We start from the raw sequence: 23,414 nt of genomic DNA on the forward strand, positions 1-23,414 counted from the left end.
CCTGTTCACTTAGGGTTTTTTTTTTTTTTTGTAGTATTTTTATGCTTTTCCCTTCTTGTCTTTTAGTGTCAATAGTATCTGAATTAATGTTTAAATATCAGCTATTAAACATCACTTTTTCCTAAGTCAGTTACTTTTTTGTTTTTGTTTTTTAGAGAACTAAGCCTTCATTTCCATCTTTCTCAAATTAAGCAGGCTAACTTGGTTGCTTTGAGGGGATTAGTCGAAGAGACGGAATCCCGTATTCTCATCTGATTCCTCCTACTCTTCCTTTGCTTCAGTTTTGGCAGGGGCTGCAGCAGCCGCAGGGGCAGCAGTGGTGGCAGCAGCCACAGGGGCAGCAGCCGCAAATGCAGATGGATCAGTCAGGAAGACCTTGACCTTTTCAGCAAGTGGGAAGTTGTACTCAGTCTCCACAGACAAAGCCAGGACGCACTTGTACCCATTGATGATGGAGTTCGGCACGGAGTCAACAGTCGGGTACCCGATCTGCAGACACACACTGGCCACGCTGTGGACACCCTCCAGGAAGCTAGAGTGCAGGGCCTGCTCTGTGATGTCGAGCACTTCTGGGTTATAAATGCTGCCATTGTCAAACACCTGCTGGATGATCAGCCCGAAGGAGGAGGGGGAGATGTTTAGCATGTTCAGCAGTGTGGCTTCGCTGGCTCCCACCTTGTCTCCAGTCTTTATCAGCTGCACATCACTCAGAATTTCAATGGTGCCTCGGGAGATTTTCGTGGAGATGACCAAAGCTTGGAAAAAAGAGATCTTCTCGGGCCCCAGACCAGTGTTCTGAGCTGGCACAGTGACCTCACATGGGGCGATGGCACCAGCACGAGCAGCAGCTGGCACCTTATTGGTCAACAGCATATCCCGAATCTCAGTGAGGTCCTCTTTGGTGAACACGAAGCCCACGTTCCCCTGTATGTGAGGCAGCAGTTTCTCCAGAGCTGGGATGTTCTCCAAGTAGCCCCTGATGGCCTTGCGCATCATGGTTTTCTTGCCCATCAGCACCATGGCCTTTCCTCGGAGGGACATGCGGATCTGCTGCATCTGCTTGGAGCCCACGTTGTCTGCTCCCACAATGAAGCATTTTGAGTAATCATCCAAAAGTTGAATGATTGAGGAAGTAGTTAGACTTCCAGGTCGCCCTGTCTTCCCTGGGCATCATGGCAGTGCGTCAGGGATTGCCACGCGGGGTTTAAAGACGATGTCACTCCAACAAGGACGCCTGGCAATCTACTCTTCTTTTTTATTTCATGTGTCAGAATTTTATTCTTTTCATGATCCAATTATTTTCAAAGTATACTCTACTAATCTTAATTTTGGGGAAAACTGTGATAATTTTGGTTGGTAGTATTCATTTCTCTTATTTTAAAATTAAATATTGATAGTTTTTGAGTTTCAAATATGTTATCTCATGTATGAAGAACATGTAGGTACACATTTAAAGAAAGCTAAATACATTTTATCCAGTCTTAATCATGGCAATTTCTTTTACTAATGAAGCACTTAAAAACATTTTTATACAATCTTTGGGTAGATTATTAGTAAGGCACAGAAATCGTTGCCTCATCAGTTCTCTTACACATGTCTCACCTTCAAGACTGCCTGTAGTTGTCCTTCCAGAAGTTCCTTCAGCTCTTCTTTGCTCAGTGTTTCTTCCTCCTTATCACTGGTTGAGTATTGTTGGAATATTTCAATCATGCAAGTGATGCTTTCCAGGAGAGCGGACATCTTTTAGTAGTGAGTATGCACCTGAAAAAGGGAAACAAAATTCATTTCCTTTTTACTTTTAATTTTATAGTTTGTATTTATCATTGCAATGCCTCTTTATAGTTTAAACTCATAGTATTTTTTTAATGAGCACATTTTAGAAATGAAACTTGCTAAAGAACAACTTCTCTAATGTTTATAGTATAAAACATCAAGTGACTTTTGCAACTCACACTGCCTGTTTTATGGTTTTAAATACATTCATAGTACTAGCTTCTTAAACGCTTACAAGTCAGTTTGCTCTTGGCAAGACTCCTTTTTGGTAAATCAGCCATTCCTCCTCGCAGGGTAATAAAAACCTCCCTTGCTTATCTTGTCAATGAACAGAAAGTAGTAGACATGTCAAGAAATGAAATAAGTATTTATCACATATAAAAACATTATAATGATGACTTTTAGACTTAAATAACAGGGAAAACCAGAATACTATAGGTAACATAAGTTTGTCAAACGTGAGTATAGTTGTCTAACCTAAAGCCTTATGGATCTAGGACTATTGAACAAAATTAAATATGTATGCTGTATTTTGATGTGATTTGTTTGAATATATAGTTTAACAAGTTTATGATTACCCAGTGAAAGATTGAATTTAAGCCTTACAAAGCAGTCAAAATGATGGGGAAAAGAAAATGCACAATTAATGCAAGTTAAAGTGAGAGATATAGATATTGCTTCAGTAGAATGATCTTATTAGTGGACCATTGCTGCATTTGACTCTTAATGTGATGGAATAATGATTTCTGTCAGAAAATGTTCACAAAGTTTGTTTACTAAAATATTACTTTGTTTAATAGTTTATTTGATTGTTTTGGATCAGTCTTCCTTTTGAGAACGGAGATAACTGGTGTGTGTATGTCTTTCTCTCTCTCTCTCTGTGTTGTGTTATTACTGTAGAACTATGAAGCTCATTTTAGTATATTGTGATTTATATTCAAACTGGAAAAGAACTCATCATGTGGCAGATGCAATAGTGGACAAAGTAAGGGATGATCTTACTGGGGAATATAGGGAGTCATTGAAGAATGAGGAATAGTTAAAGAATAAATATATGAGGAAGTTTTAGTGTCTATTGATAGAATAAAATTATAATACTAATATGTTTCCACATTCATAAATTAGGTTGAGATCTTAACAAAGCTGGTTGGATTTATTAACTCCATGTGAGTTTTCATAGCTCAAATAAATGTATTTTTTAAAAGAGAAGATAAAAAAATCAACAACTAGCATTGCTCTCAAGAAAATTGAATGAGAACAAGAAAATAAAACTGATATTATAATGAATGAAATAATAAAGATAACATTAATGAAGCAGAGATCTTAGAGAGGTAACAAAGACAATGTTCCACCCTGAACATATCTAATAAAGCCAATAACCCTACAAATTCTTCAGGAAAGAGAAAAGTCATAAATAACCAGGATCAAAAAAAGGAAAGAAAAAAAGACATTGTAGTAGATGCTGCAAACTTTTGAGAAGCAATGAAACCATAGTATGAAAGCCTGTGTTGGAATCAGTTTGGAATGTAGGTGAAACAGACATTTCTAGAACTATACTTCACACCTTAATGAAACAGGCAATAGATAAAATGTGTAAATAGCTCTCTGCTTGTTAATAAGATTGCAGTTTAAGTGAATATAGTTATAGTGGGTGTGAAGATGTTAATTAGGGGTTTCAATTGTAAATTCTATTAAAATCTAGGGAGGAAATAATCCTAAAACTACAGATATTTCTCTAAAGAATGAAAAAGAGAAACTCTTTTGTGAATCTAGTATAAACATGAAACAAATTTTGGGAGTATTCATTTCACAAATACATACACAAAAATATGGGGAAAAAAGGCAAACAGAGCCCAACATTATACAAGTAAGGATTGGCAAGCTAATGTCAAATCTAAGCAAATTTTATCCACAAAATCCATTTGCCTGAACATCAGAAAACAAATTAGTTTGGAAATAGAATTGCTAGGAGACTCATTGAGTAGTCTAGGATAAGCAGTGAGCTGCAGGCTCTGCCTGCTTTTGTCTGTCTCTCCAGCACTGATGATAAGCATGGGCTTCTCTGCCAAGATTGGGTTTACATAATTTCTGGGGTTCAACTTGGGTCCTCATGCTTACATTGGAAGCAGTTTACTGACTGAGCCATATTTTGAGCTGAGGATAGACATTCTATCTAGTAAATGGTTTGGGGTTAATTAGATTACTGTATGGAAAAAATGTTTTTCAGTAGCTCCAACACTAGGAAAGATTATACGTAAGAATGTATTAAAGTGTTTGGAATGGGAAATGCTTCTGAAGTTGAACTAAAAATTATCAGTCATAACTTGAAAAGCTGAAATGGGAGAATCACAAGTTTGAGGCCAGCCTAGACTGCATAGAAGGTTTCAGGTCACTGGGCTCCATAGTGAGACCTGTCTCAACAAACAAAATATACTAATCATAAGGAATATTTTAAAACTGGGCTACACTGAAGGTAAAAATCTCTGTCCATTTCTAATATCGTTAAAGTGAAAATGGGAGAAAAATACAACATTTTTAACCGATAAAAAACTATTCTTGATGTAAAAACAATATCCATGAAATGGAGACAACTCAACAGAAAAATGAATCTCATCTAAAGCACTTTACAGAAAGTACCAAATTGCTAATAAATGTTTCATAAATGTTCAACCTCCTTAGTTACTAAACAGAGAAAAATTATAATGATAGTGTGAGGATGTAATATACTCACAAGTGACTTAAGTTAGAAAAACATGATAATTTCAAATATTGATGAAGATATGTAAAACTGAAGTCTTTTATACTGCCAAAGAATGCTTAAACTAACAGGGGTTCTTTGGAATATTGTTTGGTAGTAGCTAAGACCCAAAAGTTTACCCCTAGAATCTTCCTACCTAACAGAAACACGTACACATACACATACACACTGCCAAAATTATTGCACAAAACACTATAGCATCATTATTTATAATCTTTATCATAAAAATAACTCAAGTGTTCATCAGTTGAAAAAAATGGAGAGATGGGTGGCATTTTCTTATAATAACCAGAGGTAGGACCCAAGTGTACACTGAACCAGAATGATCATGGTAGGTTGAGAGACAAAGGTAATTGGATTTGAAATGCTGTGATCACAGAGTTGACTGGGCACAGTGACGAATCACTGATCTGAAGACAAGAGCCATGAAATATTATATTATATTAATATTATATTATATTAATCCTATAATAATAATAGTAATAGTAATAATAATAATTGTATGCTATCATTATAGAATCATAGAGTAATGATTATAAATTAGAATAGGTTTTGGCTTCATGTAGACATCTTGATTTTTATTATTCTCATCTCATAAAGTTTGGGCATTATAAGTGTTTGAGATAATAGACATAAATATTTTTCTGATTATACATCATACAGATGTGTATATGTTATATAGCCATGTATTATGTACAATTCTATGTCAACTTGAATTTTTATTCAATGGTCAAAAAAGGAGAAGAGAAGATAAAGAACAAAGGAAAGATAATTTTGCAGAGCATTCAATCTACAGTACTCCTGCCCTTCCATTATGCTGTTCTATGACTCTCCCTTTTTTCCATCATTCTTGCCATTAGTAGGCATACTTATTGGTTGTTTGCTAAATATCTTTCACAACTACATGTAAACTTCTCAAGTATGGAATTTATATAGTTCTCTGATGTAAGATCTGTGCCAATGGCAGCAGAACTGGACAAAGAAAACGAATGAAAACATGGACAAATCAACAGAGCAAAGAGAACATTAACTGACCTCATGGAAATAAAATCAAACACACACATATCACAAATCATATATATATGTATATATGTATGTGTGTATATATATATGTATGATTTTGCCCTTTGCCTAAGAATACATTTTATACAAGTATCCTTTTGTCTTAACACTGATCTAGCAAAGTTAACTATATTCCCCCTTACCTTGATTGGAAGAAGACTGAATCGAATGCAGCTGAAGGAGCTAGCTGGGTACTGCAGTCTGAGTGAATGGGCTTTTTATATAGTAAGTCCATCCAGGGAGGAGCCACTCTCTGTGGGATGGTCTGATTCATTCTTAACCAAACCCAGATCCACCCATATCTCCACCTCTATTTCTCCAATGTCATGTGTTTACTTCTCAACTTCCTCACGTACTCATGTGTACTTGTTTTAGCAAGCTCCAAATTTGGATTTAAATAAGTTCTATGATATTGGTGAGTTTCAGTAAGGGTCTTTACGAAAGGTCCATGTGTGTAGCACCCATATCTATGTTTTTCTAGGTCCCAATTTGACCTGGTATGTGTAAATTGATCCTTCCTTGTTTCTAGAAAAGTTATGTATGTATAAAATGTAACACAAGTACAGTGCTTGTCTTCATATTCTGTTTTAGCTATGAGTGTCATCTCTGGCTAATAAGAGAACTTGCTACAAGGTAAGTATTGATTCTGTAATAATTGGGGAAAGGCAGTCACATTAATTTTGATTTTTCAAAATTTGCACTCTTGAGTTAGAAGTTGTGATCACTAGGAATACAAGCTTATTGGTCAAAATCCATTAGTATGCCATGTTTTCAGGGATCTTGCTCTGAGGCACCTTTCCATGTCTCCCACATGAGGAGTAACATAACAGGCGTGAATGGGTATTGAGGAAGATGGGGATAAACTGTTATTCCTGAAAACATAGAGGAGACCCCTATCCTGGATGTGTCTTTTGGTAACTACACTGGTATGCTAAACCAACCATACTTCCATTTGGATGTCCCCTCCATACTTCAGTCCATATTGTTTCAAATTGAACTGATTATTGTATCCCTCCCTGACCAAAACACTCCATCGTGCAGAGTCTGGACATTGGTTAGTTACATTTCCTTCCATTAAACACCTCAAGTTAGACTAAGCCATTCCTAATCTTTTCCTATCTGTCATGCTTATGTCACATAATGTATATTATTTTTAGCTTGTATTTTTTTATGCAGGCTCATTCTTCATCTCCCATGTGACAGTTTTTATTTAGCTCTTAACTGTAACACTTGTCAATTGAAATAAATATTACAACTAATCCGTTTCTTTTATTCATCTTTCGGCTTGTAATTTTATTCTCTGTGCAGGCTCCTTGCCTGGAGAGTTCTAAATTCCTTTACTTAACATAAAAGCCTTTTCACATTTATGCATGCATCATATCCTTCAAGCTCCTCTTTCTCCACAAACATTGTGGAAAAGTCATGTTAAAAAATAAGTCCTGCTGAACATCTATGTGTGCTATCCTCACTATGTGAGAGTTTCTCAATTTTAAGTTCAGTAACCATCAGGACCCTCTTGAATCATCACCTTGTGCATAGAACGTTGTCATTTCTAGGTAGCTTGCCATTTTCGACACACTAGCTTTACCACTTACAAAATGTACATTTTATTCTAATTACTTTTTTTGTTTGTTTCTGGGTTCTATCCTCAACTTTCTGTTTCCTGTGTCTGAATCCTGTTTTGTTTTCTTGGGTGCTCTTAACCATGTCTGAAACATGAGCAAATCAGGTCAAACAGGGATTGCCAAAATTGTTTAGATTAAAAAAAATATTTTAATGCCTTATATAAGGCTTAATGCCCTCATTCCTAATTTGTGTAGACTACTAGTTCTTTTCATTTTGAACATCACTTAGAACACGGAACACAGGTCTTCTTTTTAAATTTTTGGGTGTGATTTTCTTTGTGTGCCAGTAGCTATTGTGTCTTTATGTCTTAACATGGTGTAACAATGATAATCATAAGACTAATCTCTATTGTGTACTCGATATGTGATAAGAATGTGCTAAGATTTTCAATGCATTACTTCTTAGGCTCAGAGCAGCCCTGTGAGGTCATTCTCATTATCCCTATTTCAGAGATGAGAGAACTGATACTGAGAAGGTGAGCAAGGAGGACTCAATCTCAGGTCATCCAGGCTCCTATTTCTACCACCTCATGCTGCTTATAATTTTCCTCCTTTGTTTTTTTTGTTTGTTCTTTTGTTTTGTTTTGTTTTTAGCAACTTTATTTATAGTTCTCATTTTTTTCAACAAGTTTCCCCAAATCCTGAGCAAAATTATCTGTGGAAATCACTGCAAAAGCAATTGAAAGACTAGATCATTGTGTTTGAGAGAGCAGGGAATGTAAGTACAAAGAGTGACAAGGACAGGCACCCAAAACTGCAGCATTTTCTCTAAACTCAGAAGACCCCAAATATTATAGATTCATATCAGTATCATGTTGGCATGTTCCAGGACTGACTTCTAAAACTACATCACAGTTAATGTATTTTATAAATAACTTGGATGAATTAGTAAAAAAAAGATGGCAGGTATCTTTGGAAGCAAAGATTCAAGATGATTTTTAGCATGAAGTATCAATAGTTGAAATGTTATAAAATAAACAAAAGTAAAAAAAATCTGACTTTGGTTCTAAATTAAACATCATAACAGCACTGAAGATTCACAATTAAGGAAGTTTTATTTTAACAGTGGCACTGATGTGGTAGCTAGTAGACAGTGCAGTATCAGGCTATGTTAAGAAAAGCAGATCAGCCAGAATGAAGTCTGTGTTGGTCCTCCTTATTTGACATTTATAAGATGACTTCTGTAGTATTTTATTCACTTCCTGTGATCACAGTTCAATAAGGTGATGGGTAACTTGATATGTATTCTAGGGGAAACAAATAACATGATTACATGTTTAAGTAGTAAAGAGAATAGGCTTAACTGGATTGATGTATGGATGGGCCATGGATGGGTGACACCATATCAGTCTTTAGTTATGTTGGTGGCTGTCATATGAGAAAAAGGTTTTGCTCAAGCTTCATAGTGCTAGAGTAGGTAGAACTCAGGGACAAGAGTGATAACTTAGTCTAAGAAAGAAAAATTGTCATCACTGGAGTTGTTAAAATGTTTCAGCAGTTAATTTTGGAGATGGTAGTTCCTAATTATTGTGTAGGTGACTTAGACTACATGAGAGACCTTTCTTGGCCATGAGATAATCCAGCTCTTTTATACTGTGGATGAAGAGTTCTAGTGTTGGATGGCTGCTAAATACAAGAGTAAAGACCCTCATCTGTAACCCAGGACTTTCATCCTACCTCCTCTTTGCACTGAGCCAGATTGCATCACTTGCTAGGAAATAAGCCCAAGACAGGGATTTTTCTGAGGGAAAAAGAAAAATCTTTTATTCTAAGAGCTAGTTTTCTGTGTTTCAAGAAAATATCTTTACATGATTTTATTTGTCAAAAACCCTGAGGCTGTTTGATCATTGTGGTTTAGTGACTGCAGGGATATCACATCCAATGTTATTTTGTGGGGTAAAAAGACAATGCTTTGATTCCAATTTCCATCCCAGTTCACTCTAGCATAGCTGATCCCATCTGCATACTAGCTTTTTAATTTTAGAATCCAAAGGTTTTTTTCTTTGATGTCTTTAATGGCATTGTGTATAGAGCTCTGATATAGGGGATATCTCTATCCCCAAAGAGTCCTTATTCTTTGTCTTATTGTTACCATGCAACAAATGGTTTCAGAGGTGTGTTAGATGTATGAAGTTATGCTATAGCTGCTAGGATTTGTTAAGGGGCGAAGAGAACTCCTCCAAGGGCAAGAGTTATTGACAAACCATAAATTACAGGATTTCAATCACAATCATTCAATTGATTGTCCCTCCCTTTCCCTATCCAGTAGGCTGGAAAGACATATGTTGCCATATGGCCTCTGGGGTGCTGAAGTGGGTCAGGTTGTCATAATTCAAGGGATCAGCCCTTTGAGATGTGTGACTGAGGCTGTAGGAGTGAAGGGGAGTTGGAATTTGTGGTTAGATGATTTCCTACAGGAGCGGTAGTCATCTCCTGGGAGTTGCTCTTTTGGGGTTAGAATTTTTCCAGGTCAATATTGTCTCTGGTTCCTTGGCATATTAAAAGCTGACTTTCCTGCTTTGCAATCCAGTGATGGAGCAGAAAAGTAACTGAATACATCTTTATTTGATGTTTGAAATTTTCAGGACACTGGTAGAAGTAATATTGATCTCAAACAAGATTTTCAAGTTGCTTTCAGTTCTCCTGTCCTATCCTATCCTGTCCTATCCTATCCTATCCTGTCCCATCTCATCCAGTACTCTCCCTTTCTTTTCCTCTTCTCACCTCCCCTCCCCTTCTTTCCTCTCCTTTGTCTCTTCTTTCCCTTTTTAAGTGAGTTCATTTGGGGGGGAGCTGTTGGGGGTTTTGTTTGTTTTATTTTGTTTTGTTTTGTAACATGGTTGCACAGTTAAGATGAGAAATTCTTTTTTTTTCTTTTATTGGGTATTTTATTTATTTACATTTCAAATGTTATCCCCTTTCCCGATCCCCCTCCAGAACCCCCCTATCCCATCCCTCCTCCACCTGCTTCTATGAGGGTGTGCCCTCACCTACCCACCCACTCTCGAATCCCTGCCCTCACATTCCCCCTACACTGGGGCATCAAGCCTTCACAGGACCAAAGGCCTCTTCTCCCGTTGATGCCTGACAAGGCCATCTTCTGCTACATATACAGCTGGAGCCATGGGTCCCTCCATGTATACTCCTTGGTTGGTGGTTTAGACCCTGGGAGCTCCAATTAGTTGATATTGTTGTTCTTTCTATGCGGTTGTAAACCTCTTCAGCTCCTTCAGTCCTTTCTCTAACTCCTCCATTGGGGACCCCATGATCAGTTCAATGGTTGGCTGTGAGCATTCGCCTCTGTATTTGTCAGGCACTGGCAGAGCCTCTCAGAAGACAGCTATATCAGGCTCCTGTCAGCATGCACTTCTTGGCATCCACAATAGTGTCAGCCTTTGGTGACTGTATATAGGATGGATCCCCAGGTGGGGCAGTTTCTGGATGGCCTTTCCTTCAGTCTCTGCTCCTCACTTTGTCTCTGTATTTGCTCCCATGCGTATTTTGTTACCCTTTCTAAGAAGGACCGAAGCACCCACACTTTGGTCTTCCTTCTTGAGTTTCATGTGTTCTGTGAATTGTATCGTGGGTATTCTGAGCTTTTGGGCTAATATCCACTTATCAGTGAGTGCATACCATGTATGTTCTTTTGTGATTGAGTTACCTCACTCAGGATGATATTTTCTAATTCTATCCATTGGCCTAAGAATTTCATGGAATCATTTTTTTAAATAGCTGAATAGTACTCCATTGTGTAAATGTACCACATTTTCTGTATCCATTCTTCTGTGGAGAAACATCTGGGGTCTTTCCAGCTTCTGGCGATTATAAATAAGGCTGCTATGAACATAGTGGTGCATGTATCCTTGTTATCTGATGGAGCATCTTTTGGTTATATGCCCAGGAGTGGTGTAGCTGTGTCCTCGGGTAATATTATGTCCAATTTTCCAAGGAAGGATGAGAAACTCTTGATTCTGGAACCATAAAATTTTTAGGTCTTTAGGTGACTGTATCAGCAAAGAACGTCATCATCAGTGAAGAACAGACCACTAGGCATTCCATGTCTTACAGAAGCAAACAGTGAGGATTAGTGACAGTCATGAAGCATTAGAATATTGAATAAAAGAATTCAGCCAAGATGAAGGCGTTATAGAGATGTTTGAGACTTTAAAAATGTTAATCTGTCCAAACAGGGTCTAGCATAGTTTACTAATCACAGGAGAATGTGGAAGATCAAGGAGGTGGAATGGAAATAATGCTCCCACTCTCCTTTTGCCTTTCCCTTCAAGATATTCTGGTAGTATAGATGGAAAGCAGGAGAGAGATAGTACATAGACAGATATGTACGAATATATTTTTGAGTGGGAAGCCTCTGCAGGGTACTAAGGAAAAGTCAGATGGAAATAAGTCACAATATTCAGGGACAATGCACTCATTCAACAAACAACGTGACAACTTGTCCATCACCATGTGTGTCACAGGACTATAAATAAGTAAGGCATGCTCTCTGTCCTCAAAGAGTTCATAATTGAATGAGGAAGGCAGACATGTAAGCAGTGTGTGATAATAAAGGTATCTGTAGATGAATAGAAGAGATGAGAAGTCAACTCACTGTTTAGAGGTCAAGAGGAGTTGATGTGCAATCTGAGGTTAAGAGGATTAGTTTATGGGACGCTGGAGAGATGTCTGTGTGGTTAAGAGCACTGATAGCTCTTACAGGGGACCAGGTTCTAGTCTCGGCACTCACATGACACCCACAATCATTGGTAACTCTAGTTCCAGGGGATTTGACACCCTCTCTGGCTGCAGCAAACACCAGGCACATATGCATTATAGAGACATAGAAGCAGGCAAAACATCCACATATCTAAAAATAAAATATGGAAAAGAGCAGGGGTGTTCAGCCCAAAAGGCCATATAAAGAAAGTCCTGAAAGCCAGGTCAAGGCATGTGCATGTTATTTGATGTGGATATTTGCTTATTTATATTAGGTAGCAATGGAAGACTTTTCAAAGTAGAATTTTAAGAAGATCAGATATTTTCAGTAAAAATGACTTTTAGGCATATGAGTGGAAGATTAAGTTGATCATCGGTTATTTTAATAAAAGAAAAGAGATTAAAAAAAAAAGTCTTTAAGTAAGGCAATGGAACTGAAGAAAGAGCTGTTTCTTGAAGCAGTCCTTACTGAGGCACTGGATGTGGAGGATGAAGCAGAGTGAAGAATAAGAAGCAATTGGTTAGTTAAACCCTGCCAAACAGCTGTGTTGGGCAATTTAGTGAGGACAGCCCAATAGTGTCAGAATTCAGAGGTAGAATAAGAGGTTTAGATAAGCAAGTATTTGGGAGTTGATATCAAAGACATTCCATCAATCGCTAGAAGGACATTAGGGTTCATCACATCAGAATTTTAATCTTAGATACAGGCTTTTGAAGAACAAAGAAGAGTTTCTATCATAAAGACAAGGAATCAGATGGTAAGTGTGTTATCGTGAGTGCAAGGGATTAAGGACAGCATGGTAGCATAGGGAACCTGATGCTTGCTCCTGAATTTCAGGTAACTTCTGTCTTTAACCTCTTCCTATGTAAGGCCACTACTTCTGAGTGATAGGTGCCTCAATAAACTTGTAGTGCTGTAGATTGTGTATCTACGTAGCACTTACTTTCTGTCAACATAGACTTTATTTTCCCTTTGTTCGTCTCTTGGTTACTCATACATCACATTTCACCACCTACATGTAGTAGAATAGGCAGATGTTTGATTGATAATCTCCATGATTAGTGGTGTAGCCAGCTTCAGCCTTTGGTCACACCACACCCCTCTCACCCAGATGTAGTCAGAGCAGAGACCAGAATAGTGTGCATGGCTTAGCTGTTGTCCAGAAGGGTTGCGTAGTTTAATAGTCTGGGAACTTGATGGGGTCAGAAAGTGAACATCAGAATAAGTCTTGAGTTATTCAGGTATAGTATATGCAATTTCTGATTATAGCAAAAGTTAAAAACATCAGGACTCTAAATTACCAGGTATATAGAAAAGCCACTGAGACTGAAGAACACAGACTAGGGCGATTGACTTTGTGACTTGGCTAATCTGATGATTTGTTTTTGTTGACCTCATAGATTGTGACATCAATGGTAATATTGTTGATGTGTAGGTGGACATATTACACCAATGTGCTTTGTTAGCAGGATCCCTATTAAGTGTGACTTTCCCAGTTTCTAAGAATGTTTGCTTCAAGGGATTTGTCTTATTTTAGGATATCTAGATAACTTGGGACAATTTCTAACATAGCTGGGTCAAATCAATTTTGGTACCAACTCATAGGGTAGATGGAAGATCATTGTGCCCATTTAGAACTCTCAGGTCTTGGGTTGATTTTTGTTTTGTTTTGTTTTGTTTTGTTTTGTTTTGTTTTGTTTTCAAGATGACTTTTCTGCCCTTCTGTGGCAGGCAGTACTTGAGAGGCTGAGATCTGTTAGGATTGGGGGGGGAGGGGTGGGGGGGGGTAGGCTTTTCAACATTTGTTTAATCATTGAACTCATATTTCCTAGAATAACCCACCCCCTTTTTTAAACCACATCTCACCATTTCTTTAACCAGGTTATCCATTTAATTATCCTGACAATGTTATATGATATTTATGTTTAAAATAATTCAGAGAAAACTACACCAGGTGTGGTGGTCTACACCTTTAATCTCAGCACTCAGGAATTAGAGGCAGGCCAGGTAGGTCTCTGTGAGTTCAAGGCCTGGTTTATAGAGGGAGCTCCAGAGAAGCTGGGACTACATATTGAACACACAGATAGACAAAAGAAGATTACATTTCCTTTCACAGTATGGATTTAATAGACTTCAAGTTATGAAGTTTCTCATTGAAAGGACTCTTTGGATGTGGTACATGAAAACTACTTTTATGAAATGAACTGTATTTCTATGCACCACTATGCTTCCAGTATTTGTCTCCCAGTTAGTACTAATGTTACAAAAATCCACTGTGGACATGACAGCGCACTCTCACAAACCTCCTAGCCTAGCATTTGAGTACTGGCTTCTCCGGTTATAAGCTGTGTGACTGAGTGAATGTCTTAACCTCTCCTCCTTTGTTTCCTCATATTCATAGTGAGGACACTGCTTCGCAAGGTTCTTTAGGGTACTAAGGAATTATAAATCAACGTTGTGGCTCTTGGCCTGACATTGTAATAGATAGTAAATGATGGCAATTGTTAGTATTCCATAACTATGAAGTCTTACTGAATTGGTAAATAGGAGACACTTATTTTAACTGATGTTTTTTGCACATTTGTGTATATTTATCAAGAGATGTTTGTGAGCCACTGATATGGCTTCTGGGAACCAAACTCAGGTTTTCTGCAAGAGAAGCAGGTACTTTTAAGCACTGAACCATCTCATCCTGTACAACATCCTTTAAAGTTTGGTAGAACTCCTTAGCAATCCAGATGTGATGTTTTTGGTTTGGAGATGGAAGACTAGCTCTTTGATTATCAGGTAAATGCTTAAATTCTTGATGACTTGTTGAATTTATCTGTTTCTTCTTGCATTGGTTTTATAGGAAATTTTGTAACTTATATGTCACATTTTCCTCCCACTATTTATTTCACCATTCCCAGATTCTGCCATGTTATCTTTTTCCTTTTCTTCACAGACTTTCTCATTAGTATCATTGGAAATACTTTATTGTACGGTACTATTACTGTACATTATTACTGTAAAATGATGTTTGAAGACATGGAATATGTGAATCTATATCCCCAGTATCTCCAAAAGTGGACATGTAGGACCCAATAAGCTTTATTTAATTGAAAGCAAGCAAGCAAACAAACAAGCAAACAAAATTCCCATATGCTTTGTGTTTCTATGTATTTAACTATCACAGAAGAAACAGTATTCACAGTAGTTTTTCCCTTCAAGAAATTTGCATTTTTATTAGGCAACACAAAGATACAAAAGATAATATTAGTCACAGGTGTAAGCAACTTTTTAATGCTGGTATTTGCAAATGGTGATTTGGAAGCTCTGTTATGGAGATTCTTCAGTTCCCTTTCTGTATTTTAACTCTTTTGAGAACAGTTCTTCTTTTCCATTCCTCACACCTAAACACCCATGCTTACTAGGACCTTCCAGTTACTTGGACACTGTTAGTTAGGGTTTTACTGCTGTGAGCAGACATCATGACCAATCCAAGTCTTATAAAAGACAATATGTAATTGGGGCTGGCTTACAGGTTCAGAGGTTCAATCCATTATCATCAAAGTGGGAGCATGGTAGCATCCAGGCAAGCATGGTGCAGGAGGAGCTGAGAATTCTACATCTTCACCTGGAGGCTGCTAGCAAAATACTGGCTTCCAGGCAGCTAGGATGAGGGTCTTAAAGCCCACACCCACAGTGCTATGCCTAATCCTAAAAGGCCACATCTGCTCAAACAGGGCCACACCTAATAGTGCCACTCCCTGGGCTGAGCATATACAAATCATCATTGACATTAATGTGTTCTTACTGTTGTTGAGAATAATGTGATCAGACAGAGTTATGGAAATGCAAAATATGCAACATATTACTGCAAACAGATAGTCTCTGAGGTGCCAACTCCCCCAAGTAATGACACAGAGACTTTTAATTTTGTATTAGTTATTTGTTTTATTTATTTACATTCCAAATGCCACCCCCTCCTGATCCCCTGCAGGGTCAGTCCCTCCTTCCTCCCTTTCCTCACCCTGAGAGGGTAGTTCCTCCCAACCCCCAGTGTCTCCCTCACCCTGAGGCATCAAGTTTCTACAGCATTGGGCATATCCTCTCCCACTAAGGCCAGACAAGGCAGTTCTATGCTACATATATGTGTCAGGGGCCTTGGAGCAGCACATGCATGCTCCTTGCTTGGTGGCTTAGTCCCAGAGGAGCTCCCAGGTGTCTGGATTAGTTGACACTGTTCGTCTTCCGATGGTGTCCCCTTCAGTTCCTTCAGTCCTTTCCCCTAATTCTTCCACAGGGGTTCCCGACCTCTATCCAATGCTTGGCTGTGAGTATCTGAGTCAGTCTCAGTCAGCTGCTGGGTAGATCCTCTCAGAGGACAGCCATGCCAGGTTCCTGTCTGCAAGATCAACATAGCATCAGTAATATTGTCAGGGACTGGTGCCTGACCATGGGATGGATCCTAAGTAGGGCCTGTCACTGGTCAGCCATTCATGTAGACCTTTTATTAAGTATGAAAGCTTGGCCTTAGTTCCTAACTAGCTCATATACTTAAATTGTCCCATTTCTACTCATCTACATTTTGCCATATGGCTCATTACCTCCTGAATACTGGCACTTGTTTCTTCTTCCACATCTGGCTGGTGAATCTCTCACTCTGCATCTCACCTGTCTCTTTCTTTTTCCCAGAGTCCCTAACTCTGCTTGAAAGTCCTACCTATCCCTTCCTGCTTTGTTACAGACTTTGCACCTCTTTTCACCAATCAGAAGGTGATGGAGAAGAGGTTTATAAAACATTCTATAATCAGATTTCTGTTGGTGCAGAAATCAGCATCTGAATAATACAAAAACAATCTGTACACAGTGCCCAAAACTATCACCCCAAGATTTCCCCTTAACGTCAAATAAAAGACTCATTCTCTAACATCAATGAAATGTATACAGTAAGGACAATTAGGAGAACTATCAAGTAAGAATTACATGCAGAGTGTCTAGCCCGTTTGCATTTGGCAACGATGGAGAAGTACAGTGCTTTCTATCCTATCTTGATGAGTTCAAAGTTCTGTACCTAACTCACTTTCTATCATAGCTTGCATTTATCAACCTAAAAACGTCTTTTTGGACCTTATATCTTTTTCCTAAAACCTTCACAACTTAAGCTAAATGTGAGACTATCTAGTCTTCAATCCCGTTAGAAAACTGAGAAGGATAAATCTTACCTGAGTAAACAGGAAGTGCAGAGCAAGCACCTTCCAAAACTACAGAAATGACAGAGACTGCTGGCTGCCTAGATTGTCATCCAAGACTCCTCTGCACTGTGGGAGCATTGTCTTTGGCTTACAGGCTCAGAATATCTGACAGACATCCTGTGAAGCGGGGATCATGAAGGACGGGCCTACTTTGTCTTGGCAAAGTTCAATGTTGACTTCCTCCATGTGCTGCTTGTCCACACTTTGGAAACCATGCTGTCAGCAGTTGAAGCAAGGGCAGGTTTTTGTCCAGTGGCTAACTTTGCCACCTTTGAAGCAAACTCCATACGGAATTCCTTCAGTGCTCATCTTTGAAGTAGTATTGGGTGCTGCCAGGTGCAGACATGAGTCACTGTCATGAAAAGTCTTATGTTTTGAAAACATCTTAAATTCCATATTCTGTAGATCTCTGAAAGGTTTTCGAAAGTATTTCTGAATAGCCAAATGTGGCTTATATCTAGTTATTTACCATCTGTTGAATGAAGGCTAAATAAAGCTTATTTCTGTAAATAACTTAAGTAGTACCTAACTTGACTACAAGCTTGATTGATCGACTAATTCACATTTTTAAATTATCCTAAACAGCTTTCACTAGCATATTTCAAGTACTACAACTTTACATTACATTTTAAAATGAGTTTCATAGGTACAATACTTTAAGCAAGAATTGAAACATATATAGTGTGTTGTAACAAAAATAACCTTAAATATTTAGTCTGAAAGCAGATTCAACAATTTATCCTATTATTCTTATACCTTTGCTTTTCTCCCCCCTCTTCCTCCTTTTTCCTAACACTAGATAGAAGAGAAAGCAGGAAAGATGGGAGAAAGAAAAAGAAGTGATCCCTGAATCTAACCTCCTTTACTTTGTGGCCTCCCTGACCAAGACCATTAACAAATTGTGACTGACCACCCCCTAAAATGATGACAAAAATCCATCACCCACTGAGAGACCAAAACCCACCCATCCTCTCAGCAGTGATTGTTTGTTCTCTAAAGATTTCTTCCTGTTATCTGGAGGTGATGAAATTTATTGGTAGTAGGTGGGAGAGGGCTAAGCAAATTAGGATGTTGGCCAGATCCTAGGAAAGCTAACTGTACCACTTGTTGTCCAGTCTCAGTGGGATGGAAAAGTGGAGGGCTTAACTGAAGTCCTGGCTGAAGCAGTCTGTGACCATCTTGGCTAGTCATTTTGAAGTTTTTCTAGATGTGTATTTTTGAGGAAACATCTATTGAGTCAGTCTGGTCCTTTTTTTTCCTGAAAACACACAAACTTTTAAAGGCAATAGACATTTTTTGCATTAACAGGTATGGAATGTGTGATCGAATCAGATACAGAGGATTCTCTGCTCTTTGTCTGAGCAGGTGAAAGGCATCAAACTTTATGAGTCTGGACTGTATAACTAAACTGTAATGTGAATCTCCATCCATGCATTTAAAAGGATGGTGTGTAATAATACATACTGAGGACTCTGTAGCCAATAAGATTTATTGGCTATGTAGCAATGTCTCACCCAGTAACAGCAGTTTCCATGTAGAGGATTCAGCATTCATGCCACCGGTTTTGTTATTCTTCTTGATTTCTTTCTTCATGTCTGAAGCCAAGATTTTCACATATCCACTGGTCAAATCTAATCTTTATTAATTTTGAAAGAAACCACAGCTTTTCATTTCCTGTTGAAACAGACAAACATATTTCTTGACTTTCACTCTGAAGTTAACAGAAATTCAGTGGAAAATCAGGCTATAAAGAGGCCGTCAAGAGGCTGTCGTCTATATTATTTTATTCCTCTGAGGTTTTTTTTTTTCCTCTGATTTTTTTTTAAATAACAAACATGAGAATTCCATGGGCTTGTGAACTCATCTGTATTTTGAGCCTGAAACTGTTCATGGACTAGCTCTTTGAGTGCCTGTAACTTTCATTAGTCAACCACTAGTCTATCAGTAGTGGCTCCCCCATATAAAACTCAAGAGCCAACATCTGTTGCATCCTGCTTATGGACAACCCAGACAGTCTATGAATGTTTTTGATGATATCTTTCAATATTTTCTCAGGAGCATTTTTTTTTTATTTTATGGCTTAGTTCTGAGATTTATGGAATGTTAGTCTGTCTTCAATTGTTGTAACCAGTCTTATGCCCATGAATTCATGGCTATATTAACCACATATAGCCTTTATTTTCCTATTTGATTTTCTGTCCCTAAACACTTAAGCCATCTTATACTTTGTTTACCAGGGAAAATGTTCCAACCCCTGGAAATTGAAAATTCATCTCCTTAAGAAGCCAATCTGTACTTCAAAATTTTGGTTAATTTATTGTTATATATTTTTCTGTATCTACCAAATCTTCAGCTTCAATGTCTAATTTGTTTTATTTATGGAAGCAGCTCTGAATTTGATATCTGGATAATTAATGACTATACCTAGAGCAGTGCTGTTTAATTGCTCTGTGGATAAGTTTCTCAGCTGTTGACCTAAAATGGCCAATTTGAATTTCATGTTGGGACCTTTGAAATTCACCATAGGATATTTTCCCAACAAGGAGTTACATTGTCTGACTGCCGCTCCTTGATCTGTGTTCATTAGTCCAATGCTGGTCTTTGCCACAGCATCTGCATTTACTGGACAGTCTAGGCCTATCATTTAGGAAGAGGGAATTTCAGTTGAGAAACTGCTCCCACCAGATTGTCCTATGGGCAAGACTGTGGGGCATTTTCTTGACTAATGATTGATATGGAAGAGTCCCACCCACAATGGGAAGGTGTTCCCAGGGTATATAAAAAAATCAGCCCAAGCAAGCAATAAGGAGCAAGCCAGTAAATGGCATCCCTTCATGGCTTCTGCTTCTGTTCCTGCCTTGAGTACACTGTGATTTACTGTGATGTGGAAGTCTAAACCCTTGTTTTTCACCATGTTGGTTTTGAGGAAGTGCCTTTGGCATTATCCTGTAATTAGTATGGTAATATTCTGCCAAGGACCAGCCTGAGTTTGAAGAAGGGTTCCCGAGAGAGGGGTGTTTGGGAGTGGCAAAAACTAACACCTCCAAAGTCAAATCGTGCGTCTAAGCTGGTGGACTAGTTTCTGCTGAAATGGCTTTCCGGACTGTTCTCACTCTGTGTGTGTTCTGCTTTTTCTTGCTATTCTATAAACTCTGGTTTAAACAGCTCTCTCTGCTAGTAAAAGTTCTAAAAGCTATTTAGATGGCTCATGGGTTTTCTGACCAAAGCTGGAAAAACTTCAAAAAAAAAATTATTGGATCTTCTGACCAAGTCAAAAATCCTGTTAGAAAAATTCTAAAAGTAATTCTTCGGTTTTCAGATCAAGATCAGAAATCCAGAAAAATTCTAAAAGAGCTGTGTCAGCTCTCTAAGAGGTCAAAAGTCATATGTGTGTGTGTGTGTGTGTGTATAGAGAGCTGTGAAAAATTCTAAAAGAGCTGGTTTTGCTCTCCAGAGAGTTCTAGATAGCTCAGCTCTTGCTAGAGAAAAATTCTAAAAAAGAACTGCTATCAATTTCTGCAAGCTTATCTCATACAGACCAAAAGCCTACTTTTCTATTTACGTAGCAATTTAGTTATTTATTTCAGGTTTCCTTTTTGCTGTCCTATGAATCAGCATCCTGTACCCCTTCCTCTTAATTCTAAGGAAACAACACACACATTCCTTTTAACATTGTAAAAGAACTCATGAGACCTACCTGCCTCGGTTAAGCACAGAGGATAAGCTAACTGAGTGGGACGCCATCCTGAAATTACCATTCTGACCATGCCTGACTCTAGACTCATTGCTATGTCCCAGTCAGGTCCATGGAGAATGGTGAGTTAGTATCTGATAACTATAGACTTTCAAGTGGAGATAGATTGAGGTGAGTATCACACAGTGTGGAGGCATTAATGTCATGGAACAATGCACCTAAAGCTCGTTACGATGCTAAATCAGGAAATAAAATATAAATACTGAAAAGAAAGGTAATTCTATGAACTGTTGATGATGGAGTGAACCCAAATAGATTGGTTAATACGCAAGGAAAGTAAGAAGGTGCAGTAACAGTACATTAATGATCAACACAAATGAGCTCATAGGTTCCTGTGTAAAAGAAATCACTGATTCAAATGAGAAAATTTCATTTTCATTACTGTTATAATGTAAGGTGCCCTAAATAGACCTGATAATGTAATTATAATTCTTCTGTAATTTATAGAAGGCCATAAAGGAAAATCTAAGTAGGCTGAGAAATTCTGCATATTAAGACAGCTGGTTTTCATACCATCTAATGGAGCCCATTTAGAAAATCTCTTAGAAGTTTTCTCATAATTAAAAATAAAATAGCTATATGATTTAGCAGTCACACTGCTTCAAATGCATCTGAAAGTATTGAAAAAGCTTTCTACGCCCATTTCAGTGTTCCTGAGAGCAGCCAAAATACAGAAGGTTTAAGTGTCATGCTAAAACTGAAGAACATATGGGGTATGTATACAATATATACCATCAAATCATTCAAAAGGGAAATTCTGTGATTTGAAACAGTGTTGCAGGGACTGGAAGGCATTATGGGAAAAGTACTAAAATGGATACAAAAGCTAAACATTGTACAATCTTATGTACATGTGGAATGAGCGTGTAAAAGTCAATCTTTTAGAAACAAATGAACATAGTTGAGTCCGAGAGGGGCAGAGGAAAGATGGTGCCTAAAGAATCCAAAGCTGATGATAGAGATCGAGCTATGGTCGAGCACTCGCCTAGCATGAGTAATATCCTGGGTTTAGTCCTCACCACTGTTAAGAGACATGGAGTTTCAGACTGGAAGACTTAATTTACTGATTTGGTATACTCACTGTGACCATCATGTTTGATATAGTTCTGTATAGTTCAAAATCCCAGTAGATTTAAAACATTCTTGCCATAAAATGTGACGTGGCATCTACTCTAGTTAGTTAACTAGATTGACTTGCTGCAATGTATACATTGACAAGTATTTTATAGTATTATTCATAAACATCAATTAAGGAGACATTAGATTAGGGCAATATAGATATAGATTGCTCCTAGAAAAAAATGAAATAAAAGTAAATTATTTTCTCTTTCAAAAACCTTATTGTCAAGATATTTATCTGGAGATATAATATGCAGGATTTATTTTTAAACTAATATTCAAAAGAATTTTGGTTGGATTTTTTAATTTACTGTAAATCAAAATCTAATGAGTTACAACTTCTGTGTCTTTCCTTGGTCAGATAAGAAGTTGAACAAGTTATGGTAAAAGAAGTTAGCTGTAAAAGTTTAGGGAGACAAATAAGGTCTGAAGAGTTTTAGGAAGCTAATCTGGAACCGAGTTTGGTGAGACTTAAAGTCTAGATGATATTCTTAAGATTCTGTGCTGCCTAAAGAATTATTGAGTCTCTCATGAGAGAGAAAGAAGTTTATTGAGTTTGATCTGTTGCTGTGTATTCAAATGCTAACTTCTGTATCCCAAGATGATCATATTCTCACATACAAGAGTCCTTGTTATGGATGCCTTGCACCCCCCACCCGGTTATACCTGACTGGATAATAAAAGTTGCTGACAGCCTGTAGCTGGACAGAAGAGAGATACCTGGGAAAAAGATTCCCATTCTTGGGATCTGAGGTAGAATCCATGGGGGAGGACAAGGAAGGGAGAAGAAGGAAGTCATCATGGGGTAGCATGGATCATGAACATGTGGTCATGAGGGCTGGCCTGATGGAGCAGAAACAGCCCAAATGGAATACATCGCAAGTAATATCTAAAGGGTTTTTACAGGGAAGCAGACAAGATTGCTTAGAGGGTTATTACCTACCCAGCTATAGTGATTTAAAGCTTATTATAAATCTAAAGGTCTCTGTGTCTTTTATTTGGGAGCTAAATAGTTTAACGTGGGGTAAAATAGCCCTAGTAAATATAAAGGAACAAAGGAGTGCTGCAAACTCAAAGAATAATAATAAGTACTATGCAAGATAACTTGGATTTAATCAGGTTTCAAATGGTGGGAATATTTGGGGAAGCCATGTAGGACATGAGTGTTTATTTCTGCTTGTTGACTAGATGAGGTTGATAAGTTACTCTGAATATGCACAGTTTTGCAAAAGTGTGGTCTTGCTATTTAGAGGCACAAACATGAGTTCAAACAGACTCATGGCACTGATAAACCCTTTATCTTAATAGGTTGAGTTTTTACAATGAATATTTCTCTTAGGATTTTAAAACTCCTATTGGCTTATTTTTAAAG

At 37.9% G+C, this 23,414-nt stretch overlaps 1 protein-coding gene and 2 pseudogenes across 1 annotated transcript in view; all 3 read right to left on the reverse strand.

The window, feature by feature from the left end:
• Positions 1-3,191, reverse strand: part of Hrnr (hornerin) — a 69,570-nt gene extending 66,379 nt beyond the window's left edge. Inside the window, exon 1 of the mRNA XM_085836055.1 lies at positions 1,603-3,191. Coding sequence (XP_085692181.1) covers positions 1,603-1,740 — 138 coding nt within the window. The 5' untranslated portion in view covers positions 1,741-3,191. The remainder of the gene's footprint in view (positions 1-1,602) is intronic.
• Positions 220-1,227, reverse strand: LOC110291082 (large ribosomal subunit protein uL10 pseudogene; annotated as a pseudogene).
• Positions 3,192-20,421: 17,230 nt separating the features above from the next.
• LOC147005578 (U7 small nuclear RNA) lies at positions 20,422-20,478 on the reverse strand (annotated as a pseudogene).
• Positions 20,479-23,414: the final 2,936 nt, after the last annotated feature.

Source organism: Mus caroli, unplaced genomic scaffold, assembly GCF_978045245.1.
Source record: "Mus caroli unplaced genomic scaffold, Mus_caroli_1 scaffold_3, whole genome shotgun sequence".
Classification (NCBI taxonomy): Eukaryota; Metazoa; Chordata; class Mammalia; order Rodentia; family Muridae; genus Mus; species Mus caroli.